The 20,000-nt window shown below is 46.0% G+C and overlaps 3 protein-coding genes across 3 annotated transcripts in view; 1 reads left to right on the top strand and 2 right to left on the bottom strand.

Moving 5' to 3' along the window:
* Window positions 1–4,868, top strand: part of LOC138965679 (receptor-type tyrosine-protein phosphatase kappa-like) — a 107,637-nt gene extending 102,769 nt beyond the window's left edge. Inside the window, exon 12 of the mRNA XM_070337855.1 lies at window positions 4,539–4,868. Within this exon, the coding sequence (XP_070193956.1) occupies window positions 4,539–4,643 (105 nt within the window). The 3' untranslated portion in view covers window positions 4,644–4,868. The remainder of the gene's footprint in view (window positions 1–4,538) is intronic.
* LOC138965678 (uncharacterized) lies at window positions 4,794–8,244 on the bottom strand. The gene is made up of 2 exons (XM_070337854.1): window positions 7,028–8,244; window positions 4,794–4,797 (listed from the first exon to the last, which is right to left on the bottom strand). The coding sequence occupies exons 1-2, from the start codon at window positions 8,242–8,244 to the stop codon at window positions 4,794–4,796; spliced, it is 1,221 nt and encodes a 406-aa protein (XP_070193955.1).
* Window positions 8,245–10,066: 1,822 nt separating this feature from the next.
* On the bottom strand, window positions 10,067–11,280 carry LOC138965313 (relaxin receptor 2-like). Its single transcript, XM_070337443.1, has one exon. It carries the CDS (start codon window positions 11,129–11,131, stop codon window positions 10,355–10,357), a length of 777 nt encoding a protein of 258 aa, XP_070193544.1. The 5' UTR covers window positions 11,132–11,280; the 3' UTR covers window positions 10,067–10,354.
* Between the last annotated feature and the right edge of the window lie 8,720 nt (window positions 11,281–20,000).

The following is a 20,000-nucleotide window of genomic DNA, read 5'->3' as shown; positions in this document are numbered from 1 at the left end:
AGAATTAGCAATATATCTAACATTGACTGACTGTGTGATGATATCTTCTGCCATTGGTCTGTTTCGACAGTGATATCAAAATCTCGACCTCCGGTCTCGATTTTGATATCACTGTCTCAACAGACCATAGCAGAAGATATCATCACACAGTCCGTCAATATTGGGTATGATCCGCTAACTTCGACCATTATTTTTAATAATCACTGAGACTCGGCATGTAACCTCTACATATTTACACGGATATTAACGTAGAAAAAAAGTAGAGAAAAACAACAACATATGAATATTTACACATTACATATTATACACAAATATAGAGCGTCGTATATGTAACGTAGTGAAAACAATGCTGAATACACATGCATGAGTAATGTGTTATTAAAGCTTTGAGTGTTTTTGTGAGGATATAATGAACACTGATGCTTTGGACAAATGAAAATGTAACCAAACGAAGTCTTCCATCACTTTGATTTTTCGTAATTTAACATTAAATACAGTGAAAGGTGTTTTTTGAAAGTATTGAGACTCATTGGGACTCTCACAAATTCCGGGAGAGAATTCCACAGGACGCTACCAGAATAGGCTAAGCTTGATTTGAAGAGATCTATCCTTGGAATTGGGACGTTAAACTTTCGGTTTGGTTTGACTTTAACCCTTTCGCTGCCAATCAAAACTTCCTGACTGCCAGGGAATATTGGAGTTCGGGGTGTAATAATTCACAAAAAATTCTAGCTCCAAACTGGCAGTAGGTAGAAAAGTAATACCTATGTTATTTTTAAAAGAAATTCAACCAAGAATCTGTTTTTAGTATCTAATCATGGAAATAATGCACAAGTGCAGGACGGGTATACCCGTCCTAAGGCAGTCAAGGGGTTAAAGTTTGCAACGAAAGTTCGTGGTGCACGGCCGGAAAGTATTTTGTGAAGGAGCACGCCTTCATTTAATTTAAATCTTTCTTTTAGTGGGAGAATCTTAAGTTTCTTATAATCATCAAATACAATTAGTTTCAGCGCTCGCCTATGTAAACTATACAATGGTTTTTAAAATATTAGCACTGGCAGAGTCCCAGATGGTTGAACAATAATCTGTGATGGTTTGTATATATATGCGTTAAAGTATAATAACCTTGAGTGCTGATCTAGAAAGTGTTTAATCCCCGAGTACGCAGTACTAGGGTCCAACAGACTTTAATCCCCGAGTACGCAGTACTAGGGTCCAACAGACTGTAATCCCCGAGTACGCAGTACTAGGGTCCAACAGACTGTAATCCCCGAGTACGCAGTACTAGGGTCCAACAGACTGTAATCCCCGAGTACGCAGTACTAGGGTCCAACAGACTGTAATCCCCGAGTACGCAGTACTAGGGTCCAACAGACTGTAATCCCCGAGTACGCAGTACTAGGGTCCAACAGACTGTAATCCCCGAGTACGCAGTACTAGGGTCCAACAGACTGTAATCCCCGAGTACGCAGTACTAGGGTCCAACAGACTGTAATCCCCGAGTACGCAGTACTAGGGTCCAACAGACTGTAATCCCCGAGTACGCAGTACTAGGGTCCAACAGACTGTAATCCCCGAGTACGCAGTACTAGGGTCCAGCAGACTGTAATCCCCGAGTACGCAGTACTAGGGTCCAGCAGACTGTAATCCCCGAGTACGCAGTACTAGGGTCCAGCAGACTGTAATCCCCGAGTACGCAGTACTAGGGTCCTGCAGACTGTAATCCCCGAGTACGCAGTACTCGGGTCCAACAGACTGTAATCCCCGAGTACGCAGTACTAGGGTCCAACAGACTGTAATCCCCGAGTACGCAGTACTAGGGTCCAACAGACTGTAATCCCCGAGTACGCAGTACTAGGGTCCAACAGACTGTAATCCCCGAGTACGCAGTACTAGGGTCCAACAGACTGTAATCCCCGAGTACGCAGTACTAGGGTCCAACAGACTGTAATCCCCGAGTACGCAGTACTAGGGTCCAACAGACTGTAATCCCCGAGTACGCAGTACTAGGGTCCAACAGACTGTAATCCCCGAGTACGCAGTACTAGGGTCCAACAGACTGTAATCCCCGAGTACGCAGTACTAGGGTCCAACAGACTGTAATCCCCGAGTACGCAGTACTAGGGTCCAACAGACTGTAATCCCCGAGTACGCAGTACTAGGGTCCAACAGACTGTAATCCCCGAGTACGCAGTACTAGGGTCCAACAGACTGTAATCCCCGAGTACGCAGTACTAGGGTCCAACAGACTGTAATCCCCGAGTACGCAGTACTAGGGTCCAACAGACTGTAATCCCCGAGTACGCAGTACTAGGGTCCAACAGACTGTAATCCCCGAGTACGCAGTACTAGGGTCCAACAGACTGTAATCCCCGAGTACGCAGTACTAGGGTCCAACAGACTGTAATCCCCGAGTACGCAGTACTAGGGTCCAACAGACTGTAATCCCCGAGTACGCAGTACTAGGGTCCAACAGACTGTAATCCCCGAGTTCGCAGTACTAGGGTCCAACAGACTGTAATCCCCGAGTACGCAGTACTAGGGTCCAACAGACTGTAATCCCCGAGTACGCAGTACTAGGGTCCAACAGACTTTAATCCCCGAGTACGCAGTACTAGGGTCCTGCAGACTTTAATTGTGTGTCTGTCTGTCTGTCTGTTCGTCTCGACTTAACAGCTTATTGCTGGGAAACTACTGGGCGCAGTTCGTTCAAAAGTTGATACACTAACTTGATAATAGGTCCGATTGATCGTATTAAAACTTCATAATGTTACCTGGGACCTAAATGCCCCAAAAAGCACAAAAGCCACTCTTAACGGTGGGAGTTTTTGCGGTGGGAGGCTGGTCGCTTTGCGAACAGCCTGAACTAAAGGGGAGACTTGAGCGGCCTCAGCCGAACACGTCACGGAGTGACAAGAAGAGCATGATTTGCACGCCAGCCGCAGTTGGTCTCGGCAAAGAAACTACAATACAGTGCTTGGTCTCGGTGAGACTGAAAGAGAGAGAGCGACAGATACACACAGTGATTCAAGGCGCACAACTAAAGTAAAGTTGTCGTAGCACGTCCGTCTATGGCCAAAGTGATTCGGGTTCGATTCCCGGCATGGGCGGTCTATTTTTTTTTTAATTCTTGTTTACTTTTGTTTATTATAAACGTTTTAATGTTTTATTTTACTCCAATAATTTTTTTAATTGTCTAAAATAAATAAATATTTTTATTCTATTTAACTGATATATTTTTCTGGACATTGTTTTACATACCGACCGAACATGATGGGACCAAGACAAATTATTATCAATATTTACTCCCAAAACTTTATGATCTCCTACCTCCTCTATTGTGTCGTTACCAATTAATATGGAATGAGGATTGTTTCGTATGTTTTGTCTCTTTTGTCTTGTTGTTATTAACATGTAATTGGTATGTATTAGAGAAAGAGAGAGAGGGGGGGAGGGAGAGAGAGAGGGGGGCAGAGAGAAGGAGAGAGAGAGAGAGAGGGGGGAGGGAGAGAGAGAGAGGGGGGAGGGAGAGAGAGAGAGAGAGAGAGAGAGAGAGAGTTCATCGCTGAAATGTAGCAAATAATACCTACCTTTTAAAGAGGATCGAACATCAACAGCCCCACACGTCCTTGTCTGAGAAAAGCTGTGATCTTATCGCACGCAAGAGTCATACATTGCACGTGCTATTGTGCTTTTGCAAATCGTCACAGCCTGTCATGGTTCAGCACGTCAAACAATGTAGTTTTGGTGTGATTAGAACTCACTCCGTTTGATTTCTTTTGGGAAGAATGTGAGAGCGAAATAGAGAGAGAGAGGGAGAAAGAGCGAGTGTGCGTGTGTGTGTGTGTGTGTGTGTGTGTGTGTGTGTGTGTGTGTGTGTGTGTGTGTGTGTGTGTATACGTATGTATGTGTGTGTGTGTGTGTGTGTGTGTGTGTGTGTGTGTGTGTGTGTGTGTTTATTGGCACGGGTTGGTGCTTGACCAAACTAAGATGTTTGTGCACTTTGGAGCATGTTTCTCGTGATAATTTTGTTCTGAGTGTTTTAAACACACACACCCACACACACACACACACACACACAAACGCACGCACATACACACGCATACAAACACGCACACACAAACACACACACATATATATATATGCACGCATGTACGCACACACACACACGCACACACACACGTACGTACGTACGCACGCGCGCGCACTGCACACACACACACACACACACACACACAAACACACACACACACACACACACACACACACACACACACACACACACACACACACACACACACACAACACACCTGCGCAACTATCAACGAAGATTACAAGTTGTGTAACCATACTCTCTCTATCTCCCTCACACACACACACACACACACACACACACACACACACACACACACACACACACACACACACACGTACACACGTACACACACACACATCTTGCCAACACCAATGCGTACTTACATGTGCACGAAAACAAAAATACGACCAGCATTATACTTTGTTTTTCTTTTTTTTTCCAGGTTGAGTACCGCTACCTGTACGAGGTAGCACAAGCGCGATGCAACGAGATGTACTTCGGAGTGTATGCAAATGAAGATGCAACTGCAACTAGTGTCAGTACCTGAGCTGGGACAGGGCGGGTTCACAACTGTTTTTCTCCTTTTGTAACATGTATTTTGTTTTATTGACATTTAATGACCATTTTAGAAGTTGATGGATGTTATCTTGAAGACCTTTTGACAAGATGTCTAAATTTCTTTAGCTGGAATGTATGGTCATCTGCGAAAAGTTCAAAAAATGTGCCGATGTGTAATGGTAAGTCATTAATGTAAATAAGAAATAGACAGAGCCTTTGTGTGTGTGTGTGTGTGTGTGTGTGTGTGTGTGTGTGTGTGTGTGTGTGTGTGTGTGTAATCCTTTTTACTTGCTATAATTATTTGTGGTAATCAGATATATTTTACTTTAAAATTGTGACCTATACTGCTGATCCTACTGTTAACCTAACTCTATCCCTGCATTTTAATCTTTCAGAGAGAAATGGCATGCGCGCGCGTGGGTATGTGCGTGTGTGATAATTATGATACGATATATATCAATCAATCAATATCAATCAATATGAAGCTTATATAGCGCGTATTCCGTGGGTACAGTTCTAAGCGCTTGTCGAAGAGTTGTCAACACAGGACTAACAAAGAAACTAACATCTTCAGACGGACACGAACCCTATCACACACTAGCAAACCCTGGTAAACAAACAACTGTTTAACAACAATGTACACATCAATAGCTAGGTCCAAACAAAATAATATTAAGCACAAAGAAAACACCTCTCACAGAGCACAGCACAAGAATGTCTTTTGGGGCACAACACATCACGTCGAGCATGAAAGTCGCAGCCAGCTACGGGAAGAACTGAGTCTTCAACCTACTCTTGAACGCGTCAAGAGAGGGGCTCTGGCGAAGCTCAAGCGGCAGGGAGTTCCAGACGGAGGGGCCCGCGGAGGGAAATGCACGCTGACCAGCAGATGCGAGTTTCGAGCGAGGGATGTGGAGGCGGAGAGGGTCAGCAGCAGAACGAAGGGGACGGTCGGAGGGCTGGGTGTACAGGTCCAGGGAGGATTGAAGGTACTCGGGAGCAGAGTCGTTGAGACACTTGTAGACCAGAGTGGACAGTTTGTAGGAGATTCGGTTGTTGACAGGGAGCCAATGCAAGGAGCGAAGTAGGGGGGTGATGTGGTCTCGCTTCGTCTTCCTCAACGTCAGCCTGGCAGCGGCGTTCTGGACTCGTTGTAGGCCATGAATGGATGAGGCGGGGAGGCCAGCCAGAAGGGAGTTGCAGTAGTCCAGACGACTGAAGATGAGGGAGACAACCAGCTTGACACAGGCGTCGTGGGTGAGGTAGCGACGGATGGAGGCGATGCGTCGTAGGTGGAAAAAGCAGGTCTTGATGATGAAGGAGATGTGTGTCTGCATGGAGAGAGTGGAGTCGAGAAAGACGCCAAGGCTCTTGACAGCAGGGGAGAATGGAACAGTCGCGTCATCCAGCTGGAGGTCGGTCACAGTGAGGGAAGCAATCTTCTGTCGTGTTCCAACGAGAAGGGCCTCCGTCTTCTCACTGTTCAGCTTCAGCTTGTTCTCAGTCATCCAGTTCTTGATGTCAGTGAAACAACTGGAGATGGATCCAAGGAGATCGTCAACGTCCTCCGGCTTGGCGCTGTTCTGGAGCTGCGTGTCATCGGCAAAGGAGTTGTAGTTCAGGCCGTGGCGTTCGATGACCAGGGAGAGGGGTTGGGTGTACAGGGTGAAAAGGACAGGGCCGAGGACAGATCCTTGTGGGACGCCGAAGCGGACAAGGACAGGCTGAGAAGAGAACGAATCAGTGGTGACAGTCTGAGAGCGGTTCTGGAGGTAGTTCCTAAACCAAGAGAGGGCGGTGTCGTGAATGCCGAACGTGGAACTGAGGCGATCGACGAGTAGCTGGTGGTCGATCGTGTCGAAGGCCGCGGAAAGGTCCAGCAGCACAAGGGCAGAGACGAGACCGCTATCTGTTGCATTCAGGAGGTCCGTGGTGATTCGCAGGAGCGCCGTCTCGGTGCTGTGGTGAGGGCGGTGCGCTGACTGGTACACTGGCATCAGCGAGTTCCGAGACAGGTGGGCGCTCAACTGCTCCAGGATGATACGCTCCAGAAGCTTGGAGAGGAAGGGCAGGTTGGACACAGGACGGTAGTTCTTCAACTCGTTGACGTCAAGGCCGGGCTTCTTGATGAGTGGGCGGACAACGGCAGACTTGAAGCAGTCGGGAACGACGCCTGTGGCCAGGGATATGTTGATGATATCTGTGATAGACGGCAGGAGCTTGTCCAGACACTTGGTGAAGAGGAAGCCTGGCAGGGGATCTAGATCACAGGTCTTGATGGCCGTCTTGGTGATGAGTCGCTTGACGTGGTTTTGAGTGACAGGCTGAAAGCACGTGAGGGGGGAGCCGGAGAAGGAAGGGGAGGGTGGGGACGGGACGAAGGGCTGCTGATCGAGTGTTTTCCGAAGCTTGTCAATCTTGTCCTTGAAGAAGTCCGAGAATAACTCCGGGATATCCTGTGGTGGGTGAGCAGTGGGTAAGGGGGCAGCGGGGGAGGAGCCCAGGAGAGAGGACATGATGGAGAACAGCTCCCTGGATGATGAGGCGTTGACGATGCAGTCGTGGAAGTGCTTGATCTTGGCAGCAGTGATGGCTTGCGTGACTCGAAGCACCGCATCCCTGAGAATCTGCTTATGAACCTCCAGGCCAGAGTGTCGCCATGCACGCTCCGCTCGCCGTCTCTCGATCTTGGCGGCTGTGATGTCCTCAGAGAACCAGGGAGCCGACTGTCGCTCAGAGACTGCGCATAGAGATGGCGGGGCGTGTTTGTCGAGGAGCTGGCGCAGAGTCAAGCTGAAGAAATGGCCGGGGTCAGTGGACGGGTCTCGCTGGGCAAGCAGCAGGGCAGCTTCGTCTCCAAAAGCATCTGTCTCAATGTCTCGTAGCTTGCGACGTGTGACCATCTTCCGCTTCTGTGCTGGCTTGGTGATGTTGACGAGGAAGTTGATGGCGGTGTGGTCGGAGACAAGATGGTCGTTGGCGACGAGGCTGGAGACCAGATTGTCCGAGGGTCGAGTGACAATCCAATCCAGGATGTGGCCACGGGAGTGGGAGGGAAAAGGAACGACCTGGTCCACACTGTAGCTGTCCAACAGCGCACGGGCCCGCTTTGTGTCAGCGTTGGCAGGGCAGTCCCAGTGGATGTTAAAGTCACCGAGGACGGTGGCGCTATGGGACGTCACGTTGTAGTGGTCGAGGGCTTGGGAGAACTCGTCGAAGAAAGTAGAGTCCTTCAGCTTGTTCTTGGTGTTAGGGGGAGGGCGATATATACACAGGAAGGTGAGGGTGGTGGTGGTGGCGATCGTCATCTCCACAGCTTCGAAGGTGGTGTGGGGGAACGGGAGGCTGTCCGAAAAGGACGCTGCAGCATGCATGTGGTCCTTGTAGACGACGGCGATGCCTCCACCACGCCCAGCCGGGCGGGGGAAGGAGACTGTCTTGTACCCTGCGGGGGTCAGCTGCTTGATCTTGGGGTCATCACCAGGTCGCAGCCACGTCTCGGTGATGAACAGGGCGTCTAACTTGTTTTCTATAATGTAGTCTGTTACACACTCCGAGGTTACACACTCCGAGTTCTGAATATCGTGCATATTTCCCCTAGGGTCGATTTTCAGGTATTACCGAGCCTCTGGGGAGGTAATACCTGTAAATCGACCCGAGGGAAAATATGCACGATATTCAGGACGAGGTGTGTAAGCTTTTTATCCCATTACTCCGACGTTTTCATAAAAAACCGAACTTTTTGACACAAACTCTGCGAGTGCCTGTTTACTGCTCATCAAACCTTCTGCCACCGAAAATCGTGTCATGATATTCATGTGCGAAACGAGTCCACTTTTGTCTTTTCGTTTCCAGGATTGTGCCGTTGAATGCATTTGATACGTCCTGTTTCAGTCGGTTACCCGAGCTGGCATTCGTCAAAACTGCGAAAGACTGACCGCATTCTGATAATCTTCGCTTCACAGCTAGCGACGGGAGAGAATGATACCCGAAGGGAAGTAACTAATTTTTGACCTGAGTTCAGGATTCGAAAGACCGCGTGTGTGATTTTACAAGCGATGAAGATGATTGCTGAGTTTGTGCTTATTCGAGCCTTTGTTCTTCAGTGTTCAAATTTGGATTACCTACTTCTTCAATCGTCACTTACTGATTTAGGTGAGCCTAACTTTGATGTCTGTCGTTGTCTTAGGCCATTAGGTATCTGTCTGGGGGAAAACGGCAACGCATGTAGCCTAGTTGTCTCTGTATGTCCAAGATCCGACCTTCTTCGCCACCTTTTATTCTAACTGAGTATCACCAACTTTGAAAATGGCAATTTCCATGCTGGTCAACTTGAGCCGAATATACTACATGTATACATAACAAACGACAGATCCTGCAGCAGACGACAGATCTGTAGCAGACGACTGATGAGACAGCCTTGTTCTATTGAATCATATTTAGCAATCAATGCTCTAAAAGCGATAACAAATGAACAAAACTATAAGCATACTGTTTTAGTGTAAGTTTTATTTTGTCGGTCAAGATTTTGAATCAGGCAGTTCTCGGGATTGATCTAAGCGGTTGCCCATGAAGCGTACCTCGTTACGACAACTTTACTAGAGTTGTGCGCCTTGAATCACTGTGTGTCTCTGTCGCTCTCTCTCGTGCTCTCTGTCTCTCTCTCTCAGTCTCACCGCGTCGGACAACTCATCATCTTCACTCAGCTCTATTCACCCAAACAGATTATGTACATTCTTTGTTGTTTTCTTTATTTCTTCAATGATAATGTTTGTAGATCGTTAGCCAAACGTCAGTTCGACTTTTATACCACAGAATATCTCAATCGTTTTGCTGAAAAAAAAATAGTCCCCGAGTTAACGATAAATATGCAGATGACCTCTAAATTATTCAAATGTACTCTGAAATCAAAGACAATGACCAATGACAGGTGAGATCGAGACTCGGTTGTGATGGATAATTCATATGGTTGTGATGGGTAATCCAGAATAATCCCTTCTACAGCTAACAGAGACAAAGAGGCAGGTCATGGGATAATATGCTTTATTTGTGATACTGATGACATGTGATATATTCTGGTGGTAACTTTGTTGGTTTTCAAGTGTTGTCAGGACTCGATCCTAATTCTTATTGTGGAAATATATCTAGATTTTATCCGGAGTGTTATGTTTCTTTGCCAACAGTGGCACACGTATGCAATATACCTACTAATAGAGTACTACAGGTGAAGTGAACAAGTGTGTGTGTGTGTGTGTGTGTGTGTGTGTGTGTGTGTGTGTGTGTGTGTGTGTGTGTGTGTGTGTGTGTTTGAATATACTATGTATTGAATGTACTCGAGCCAAGCAACATTCCTGTGTTCTGCACGTGGTTGTAATAAAATCTTATGTCTTATGTCGTAAGTGTCTGTGTGTGTGAAAGCGAAAAAAGAACACCATCGTATCAGAATAAAAACAGTCCTTCTATGTCTCCACGAGCCAGCTAAAATGCTTTACAAACTGATTCTCGTCGATCTAAAAGTTAAATATCCGCATGTGTAAGTACTTGGGAAAAATTAAAATTAAAATACAAATCCGGGGATGAAAAACCTTGATTCGTATTGCGTTAAAATGCCTACTTCCACAAATAAATTAAGAACTTAATATGGTATCATTACACTCAAACGCAACAAATCCAATCAGTGCCAATATGAAGGCAATCCCTTCAGTGAACACTTTCCGACAGTAACTGGGCCTCCAGAGCGAGCAGCAGACCTTGTTCCCGAGCACGCCTCCTCCGCTCCAGCAGCATGTTGAGGCTGTAGAGGAAGGGGTTGAGCGCCGAGTTGAGTGGCAGCACCAGGATGGCCATGGCCACGTTGACCTCGCCAGGAACGGCAACTCCCCTGGAGGCCAGCAGACCCAGCAAGCCGATGGGGAACCAGCACAGAAAGTCCGTCACGGCGATGGTGATGAGGCGACGTGCGATGTTGACGTCTTGTTCTTTGCGCGAAGAGTCTGGTCCCAGGCTCATCCTGCTGGACTGGATGGAGGTGTAGATGAAGACCTGTCCCACTGCCATGAACATGAACAGCACAAAGTTCAGCACGATCATCACGCCGAAGGAATAGCTGCGCCCCACGAAGTCGTTCCTGGTGACGGGCAGCGGGATGCAGATGCCTGTCTGGCTGTAGAACTGCCAGTGTGACGTGGCGGGAAGCAGAGGGACGGCCGCCACTCCCACACCCAGCAGCCATGTTGCCGCACAGGCCACGTGAGACGCCTTGCTGCTGAAGTGGAAGCCGCTGAAGGGAAAGCGTAGCGCCAAGAACCTGTCTAAGGTGATGAAACACACGATGAGGGCGGAAACCTCGCAGGACAGGAGAGACAGGAAGCCAGCCACCTTACAGGCAACACTGTGTCTCCAGGCGGTGTCTTCCCACAGGTAGGAGCCCTGGTACAGACGATCAGCCAATCCGATGATCGCCAGGTACACGCCCATCACAAAATCCGAAACACACAGGTGGGAGACAAACGTACCGAAGCCAGACTTTCTGCTTTGTTTCAAAACGAACAACCTGATAACCAAGCTGCCCAAGTTCCCCAGCAGAGCAAAAGCAGAGAACAAAGACAGCAAACCTCGGTACAGATTCGATCGTAAGAGTGACTCGCATGATGAAACCTCACTGAAAGGTGAAAAGCAGTTGTTTGTATTGAAACTTAGTGGTAATGTTATAGGGCAACACAGCTTGTAGTTCTCGGTGAACAGTTGCTGAAAGTTTTCGAGATTTCTCAACAAACCTCTGTGAAAATCCTGAACTGGACATCCACGAATATCAAGTACAGCTAGATGCGCTAGGAACGTAAAGGTTCCTTCGATTCGCTCGATGCCGTTGTTTGTCAAGTTCAGAATTTCCAAATTAGGCGTAAGCAAAAATATGTTTGCTTTTAATACTTTGATGTTGATGCGAGAAACATCAAGAGTAGTCAGCAGTGGAAAATCCAGTGAACTGTTCAAAGCAGTGGTCAACATTGATGTCAAAGGATTCCCAGACAGGTACAACTCCCTAAGGTTTGGGAATAGAGTAAGGTCAGTAGTGCCCACAGAGTCCATGAAGTTGTCACTGAGGTCTAGATTTTGCAGGTTGGGGAACGTGACGTTGCCAAATTCAGCAAGACCACACCTGGCCACACTAAGATGGATCAGCATGGCATTGTGCGTCAGGTGATGCAAGCTCAGACCGCTGTCACTGGCGTCCAGGTAGCGGAGGTCCGGAAACTGGTGCACTGGAAAGGCGTACGGACACTTGAAGGCAAACCCGTAGCACGTGCAGTTGGTGGGACAGTGGATGTGACAGTACTGCTCGTCGTCTTGCAGCGGGCAGTGGTACAGCCCGTCACACACGTGGTCACCATGCAGACATATTCTGGAGTCTCTACACCTGTAGAATCCCGGACAGGTATAGGTGGAGCACCCCTCCTCGTCCTCGTGGCCGGAACAGTCGTTGACGCCGTTACACCTCAAGAAAACCGGCATGCAGTAGCCTCCCCCTGGACACTGGAAGTGAGTGTCCGGGCAGGTGTAGGAGCCGTTAAAGGGGGTCAGCGTTGTCATGGTGACGGCGCTGGTTGTGTTGGCTGTGGGGTCAAAGTGGACGACTGCCGGCGGTTGAAGGGCAACGTACTTTCCCAGGACAGGATCACTAGCTATGACAGAGATGCACTCCAGCTCGTCCTCTCCGTTGTAACACTCGTTCTGTCCATTGCACCACTGTTCCAGGCTGATACACTGCACAGTGAAAATAACATTCGTTCTGTCCATTGCACCACTGGTCCAGGATGATACACTGCACAGTGAAAATAACATTCGTTCTGTCCATTGCACCACTGGTCCAGGATGATACACTGCACAGCCAAAATAACATTCGTTCTGTCCATTGCACCACTGTTCCAGGATGATACACTGCACAGTGAAAATAACATTCGTTCTGTCCATTGCACCACTGGTCCAGGATGATACACTGCACAGTGAAAATAACATTCGTTCTGTCCATTGCACCACTGGTCCAGGATGATACACTGCACAGTGAAAATAACATTCGTTCTGTCCATTGCACCACTGGTCCAGGATGATACACTGCACAGTGAAAATAACATTCGTTCTGTCCATTGCACCACTGTTCCAGGATGATACACTGCACAGTGAAAATAACATTCGTTCTGTCCATTGCACCACTGGTCCAGGATGATACACTGCACAGTGAAAATAACATTCGTTCTGTCCATTGCACCACTGGTCCAGGATGATACACTGCACAGTGAAAATAACATTCGTTCTGTCCATTGCACCACTGTTCCAGGATGATACACTGCACAGTGAAAATAACATTCGTTCTGTCCATTGCACCACTGGTCCAGGATGATACACTGCACAGTGAAAATAACATTCGTTCTGTCCATTGCACCACTGGTCCAGGATGATACACTGCACAGTGAAAATAACATTCGTTCTGTCCATTGCACCACTGTTCCAGGATGATACACTGCACAGCCAAAATAACGGTTACATGCAGCAACACGGGGGCTCACACTCGAATTCAGACCAAAACACCAAATGACACGTAGACTTTAACTGTATGGTCATCAAAAGCTTTAATTTAATTCAATAACATTTCACTTTACGTGGACTTAACTGCAAAAAAACAACAACAAAAAAACAAACTGTATGGTCATCACAACTGGAAACTTTGTTGTTGTGACATTGTTTTGCTTCTTCAACTTTGATTCAAAGTCTGGTGAAATACATCTGATTTGTTTCTTCGCAGCAACATGAAAGGGAGAGTAATACTCTTACCCGTATCTGATATTGCGCGCATACCGTGGTTTCCTTCATTTCATCTGTGTCTATTTCTCCGTTTGTTCTGTCGTGGTTTATTCTCTTTCCTCTTCTGTTTTTGTTTGCTGATCATTACCTGAGCTCTAGCAAAATGGTTGCATCTGTCACAGTTCAAATTGCCTCTATCCCTGAACTGTTGGGGGGGGGGGGGGCACATTAAGCAGCTTTGCCGTTAAAAATACCAAGAAGAAACCCGAACATGATAGAGGTGAAAAGGTTTAGGCAAAAGAAGTAAATTTAAGTTGTTTTTTTGTTTTGTTTTTTCTTTCCTTCTTTTTCTTCCAACCCGTTAATTAGGCTGTTGATTCAACAATGTAAGAATTTGATTGATAAAAGAAAAAACACCTATGAAGAAGGATGCTCCTCGCCTGTAAAAAATTTAAAAAATAAATTTTAAAAACGGAAAAAGGCAAATAAGAAGGGTAGTAGCAACCTGCATGCAACTGTGGTCCAAAAGAAAAGAAAAGAAAACACGTCGCGTAAGGCGAAATTACTACATTTAGTCAAGCTGTGGAACTCACAGAATGAAACTGAACGTAGTCCGCCGCTAGTGCAAAAGGCAGTAAAAGTGACGAGCCTGTTTGGCGCGGTAGCGATTGCGCTGTGCTTCATAGCACGCTTTACTGTACCTCTCTTCGTTTTAACTTTCTGAGCGTGTTTTTAATCCAAACATATCATATCATGTTTTTGGAATCAGGAACCGACAAGGAATAAGATGAAATAGTTTCGGAAATTTAATTTTGATCATAATTTTTATATTTTTAATTTTCAGAGCTTGTTTTTAATCCAAATATAACATATGTATATGTTTTTGGAATCAGAAAATGACGCAGAATAAGATGAAATTGTTTTTGGATCGTTTAATAAAAACATAATTTTAATTAGAAGTTTCCGATTTTTAATGACCAAACTCACTCATTAGTTTTTAAGCCACCAAGCTGAAATGCAATACTAAACCTCGGGCTTCGTCGAAGATTGCTTTGCCAAAATTTCAATCAATTTCATTGAAAAATGAGGGTGTGACAGTGCCGCTCAACTTTTACAAAAAGCCGGATATGACGTCATCAAAGGTATTTATCGAAAAAAAGAAAAAAACATCCGGGGATATCATACCCAGGAACTCTCATGTCAAATTTCATAAAGATCGGCCCAGTAGTTTAGTCTGAATCGCTCTACACACACACACACACACACACACACAGACAGACAGACAGACAGACACACATACACCACGACCCTCGTCTCGATTCCCCCTCTATGCTAAAACATTTAGTCAAAACTTGACTAATTAATGTAAAAAGAAGAAAGAAAAAAAAGAAACCCGAACGAGTTTGGAGCACATTGCCACAACTACTAACTATTTCTCCACAGACTAGCTGAGTTATGCTCAGGCGAGCGCCAGGTGATCTTGAACTTTAGCGTGTTAAATTCATAGCTCATAATTCAGAGGCATTTAAGTCTCCAAATTTGTAGAACCTGCACTTGTAATCATAACAAGTCATTTTAGATCCCTTTGAAGTTACGGAATGAACTCCGATGAACTGTACGAATGCATTTCGTTTACATGGGTCAAAGAAGGAATTATACGTGGAGAGGGTGGACTGGGTGGCCGAGTGGTAACGCACTTGCGCTCGGAAGCGAGAGGTTGTGAGTTCGACCCTGGGTCAGGGCGTTAACAATTTTCTCCCCCCCCCCCCCTTTCCTAACCTTGGTGGTGGGTTCAAGTGCTAGTCTTTCGGATGAGACGAAAAACCGAGGTCCCTTCGTGTACACTACATTGGGGTGTGCACGTTAAAGATCCCACGATTGACAAAAGGGTCTTCCCTGGAAAAAATGTATAGGCATAGATAAAAATGTCCACCAAAATACCCGTGTGACTTGGAATAATAGGCCGTGAAAAGTAGGATATGCGCCGAAATGGCTGCGATCTGCTGGTCGATGTGAATGCGTGATGTATTGTGTAAAAAAAAAAATCCATCTCACACGGCATAAATAAATCTCTGCGCCTTGAATATGTGCGCGATATAAATTGCATCAAAATTAAAAATTAAATAAAAAATAAATAAATCCCTGCGCTTAGAACTGTACCCACGGAATACGCACGATATAAGCCTCATATTGATTGATTGATTGATACGTATGAGCGGACAAGGGAGACAACTCTTTCGTGTAAATGATGTCCCATTGTTGACAACGTACGCCATTTTCGGTGCATTTTCGTCGATTGAACAACCAAGTTAATTAATTATGCTTAAGTTTGGAACTCAATCCGTCAATTAATTTCACGACAAATGTTCTTTGGCTTGCTTACATGGACTTATATCAAAAATAAGTAAAGAATATCACTGGATTCTGAGCTATGAATTTAACAAGCGAAAGTTCAAGATTACCGAGCCAAATATCCGTCGATTTACACGAACGTGGTTTCTTTTCTGTTAAAATAAAACCAGCATTGTGTGACCTCAGTGCATACATTTGTTGTGTTCCACCCTTTGCTTCAGAATTGTTGGGGTTTTTTACCAGCTGGGATACGAAAAATAGTGACAGATTAGCGCGGAAAGCATAATTTACTGTGGTTCGCGCTATATAAGCTGTCATTATTATTATTAGTAGTAGTAGTAATGGCTGATGGTTTGCACAAAAAAATGCCTAAATGATATCATGCATTCGAAAAGAGGAAAGTTTATTACGTAAAACAATTGGTTACTTTATATAAAAAGAAACATCACCTGATGGCTACTTCCACAACTCAGCGGCGTGTCGCCCGTGCAGGGAGGAAAGCGACAGAAATCTTCGTCCGAGTTGTCCGCGCAGTCCTGCCTGTGGTCACACACCAGTGTGTAGGGCAAGTGCTGCACCCCACTGCGGCACGCAAAGTAGGGGCCTCTTTCCTCGTTCATCGTATCGTGCGCAGAACCGGATGTGACGCTATCGCTGACGTAAGCATCACGTGACAAGCTGTCGCAAGACAGGAAAGAGAGTATTGTCTCTCCGTCACTGCACGAAATATGCGACATGGGCCAGTTTCTCTTCTCCGGGTACTGGAGTTGGATTTTCATCTTCAGCTGTTTGAATTTGTGTTCAGGAGTATTGCGTTCACAGAGAGGAAAGCCTGCATTAAGATCCCCCATTCTGCCGTCCTGACAGCCTGTGGCCAACGTCACCATGTTGTAAGCTTGCCTGTCAAAAAAGCCGCAAAGATATTGGCGTGAAGAGATGTCTGTCTCGTAGTTGAAGGAGTAGGCTACTGTATTATCCACCCACATTGCTGCACGACCATATCTGCAAACAAAAACAATATCAAACAAACAAACAGACAAAAAAACTGAAACCAACTAAACAAAACAGGAGAGAAAAATACAAACAAAAAACAACAACGCAGAAACGATTTTGCCCACATTCACTCAGGAGATCAACAACACCAGAACGTCCTTTTCGTACATAACAACGCCAGTCCCCACAAAATCACTTAAGTTTCTAGACAAACAGAGGATCCACTTTTCGCCTTACCCGTCCCACAGCCCCGACCCCCTCCCCTGTGACTGATCGTTATTTCTTGCTGTGATGAAGTTTCACCGCATCCAAAACCTCGCTGACGCTGGTAACTCAGAGCTCGTCACCATTTCAAAAGAGGACTATCGGAAGACTATTTCTGATTGGTTCAGGCGCTTGCGACGTTGCATCGAAGAAGGAGACGAATCTTCGGATGAATTTTGAGATATCACACAAATGCGTCAAACAGTGTTCACAAAAATCACATTTGAGCTTCTTTTTACATTTAGTCAAGTTTTGACTGAATGTTTTAACGTAGAGGGGGGAATCGAGACGAGGGTCGTGGTGTATGTGTGTGTGTGTGTGTGTCTGTCTGTCTGTCTCTGTGTGTGTGTGTGTGTAGAGCGATTCAGACTAAACTACTGGACCGATCTTTATGAAATTTGACATGAGAGTTCCTGGGTATGATATCCCCATACGTTTTTTTTCATTTTTTTGATAAATGTCTTTGATGACGTCATATCCGGCTTTTCGTGAAAGTTGAGGCGGCACTGTCACGCTCTCATTTTTCAACCAAATTGGTTGAAATTTTGGTCAAGTAATCTTCGACAAAGACCGGACTTCGGTATTGCATTTCAGCTTGGTGGCTTAAAAATTAATTGTTGACTTTGGTCATTAAAGATCTGAAAATTGTAAAAACAATATTTCTTTTATAAAACGATCCAAATTTACGTTCATCTTGTTCTCCATCATTTTATGATTCCAAAAACATATAAATTTGTTATATTTGAATTAAAAACAAGCTCTAAAAATTAAAAATATAAAAATTATTATCAAAATTAAATTGTCGAAATCAATTTAAAAACACTTTCATCTTATTCCTTGTCGGTTCCTAATTCCAAAAACATATAGATATGATATGTTTGGATTAAAAACACGCTCAGAAAGTTAAAACGAAGAGAGGTACAGAAAAGCGTGCTATCCTTCTAAACGCAACTACAACCCCGCTCTTCTTGTCAATTTCACTGCCTTTGCCGTGAGCGGTGGACTGACGATGCTACGAGTATACGGTCTTGCTGCGTTGCATTGCGTTCAGTTTCATTTTGTGAGTTCGACAGCTACTTGACTAAATGTTGTATTTTCGCCTTACGCGACTTGGGTTTTTGTTTTTGTTTTTTTGGGGGGGTGGGGGGTGGGGGGTGGGGGGGGGTCTAACTCGGCAGGAATCCCGACGACTGTAATATAAAGTGAAACTTGTCGAAGACTAGTCAGGTCAGTCGCAAGATCAAAATCACCATGAAATTTTTTTAAAGTCATTAGCGGTGTAATCCTTTCTATTTTGTGTGTGGAAAATACCTGCAAGAGGTAATGTCAGTGCCCCCTTGAGGAAGGTCGGCTGACCTAGCCGTGCTGGGACAAGTAACCCACTGAATGAGATGGAATGTGTCACCTAGCCGTGCTGGGACAAGTAACCCACTGAATGAGATGGAATGTGTCACCTAGCCGTGCTGGGACAAGTAACCCACTGAATGAGATCGAATGTGTCACCTGCCGTGCTGGGACAAGTAACCCACTGAATGAGATGGAATGTGTCACCTAGCCGTGCTGGGACAAGTAACCCACAGAATGAGATGGAATGTGTCACCTAGCCGTGCTGGGACAAGTAACCCACTGAATGAGATGGAATGTGTCACCTAGCCGTGCTGGGACAAGTAACCCACTGAATGAGATGGAGTGTGTCACCTAGCCGTGCTGGGACAAGTAACCCACTGAATGAGATGGAATGTGTCACCTAGCTTTGGCTGCCTGAGACTCTGTAATTAGATTTTCTATGGTTAAAAAACACCGATGGGAAATACGTTGTTGTCAGACTTCGTGGAGCAGCCTACGGTTAGGTCGATACAATGAAAGAAAACAATATGTTCCCCGAGGAGTCACATACTAAGCATTTATCCCGACAATGCATCTGAATTTGGATATTGCTGACATTTAAAGCAAAACAAAATAAGACACACAGAACGAATGCGTGTTCGACTTACATGCTTAGCGGGATTGATGTAGCCGTGGTGAGCCCTATAAAAAAAGTGGTCTGCAGTTTTCTGGTCCGCAGTGCCTCAGTCAAAGTCTTCATCTTGCCAGGTGAGTTTATTATCGCCAGGCGTCCGCCTCCCTTCTCGCACATTTTGCTCGCCTCTGATATTTTTTTCTAAAACACAAAACATGCAAACTGAATATGGAAATTGAAGGAATACTACCCAGAAAACAACAACCTCAGATCACTTCTAAAGTTATGCCATATGATAAGATTCTGCGTTACAAATAATGCTTCTCTCTCTCTCGCCCGCTCTCTCTCTCTCTCTCTCTCTCTCTCTCTCTCTCTCTCTCTCTCTCTCTCTCTCTCTCTCTCTCTCTCTCTCTCTCTCTCTCTCTCTCTCCCTCTCCCTCTCCCTCCCTCCCTCTCTCCCCCTCTCTCTTTCTCTCTCTCCCTCTCCCTCCCTCTGTCTCTGTCTCTCTCCCTCTCCCTCCCTCTGTCTCTGTCTCTCACCTTCTCCCTCCCTCCCTCACTCCCCCTCTCTCTTTCTCTCTCTCCCTCTCCCTCCCTCTGTCTCTCTCTCTCTTCTCTCTCTCTCTTCCTCTCCCTCTCTCTCCCTCCCTCCCTCTTTCTCTCTCCCCCTCTCTCTTTCTCTCTCTCCCCCTCTCCCTCCCTCTCTCTCTTTCTCTTCTCTCCCTCTTGCTCTCTTGCTCTTTCTCCCCCCTCTCTCTCTCTCTCTCTCTCCCCCCTCTCTCTTTCTCTCCCTCTCCCTCCCTCCCTCTCCCTCTCTTTCTCTTTCACTCCTCTCTCTCTTTCCCTCTCTCTCTCTCTCCCCCCCTCTCTCTCTCTCGCTCTCTCTCTCTTTCTCTCTCTCTCCCTCTTTCTATCTCCCTCTCTTTCTCTCTCCCCCCTCTCTCTCTTTCTCTCCCTCTCCCTCACTCCCTCTCCCTC

Source organism: Littorina saxatilis, linkage group LG4 (genome assembly GCF_037325665.1).
Source record: "Littorina saxatilis isolate snail1 linkage group LG4, US_GU_Lsax_2.0, whole genome shotgun sequence".
NCBI classification, from domain to species: domain Eukaryota; kingdom Metazoa; phylum Mollusca; class Gastropoda; order Littorinimorpha; family Littorinidae; genus Littorina; species Littorina saxatilis.
This window is presented reverse-complemented; position numbering and strand designations above follow the sequence as displayed.

What these genes read in the sequence shown, in the direction of transcription:
- LOC138965678 (XM_070337854.1), bottom strand. Translation starts at nt 8,244, where the DNA reads ATGCACGATATTCAGAACTCGGAGTGTGTAACCTCGGAGTGTGTAACA.
- LOC138965313 (XM_070337443.1), bottom strand. Translation starts at nt 11,131, where the DNA reads ATGGGCGTGTACCTGGCGATCATCGGATTGGCTGATCGTCTGTACCAG.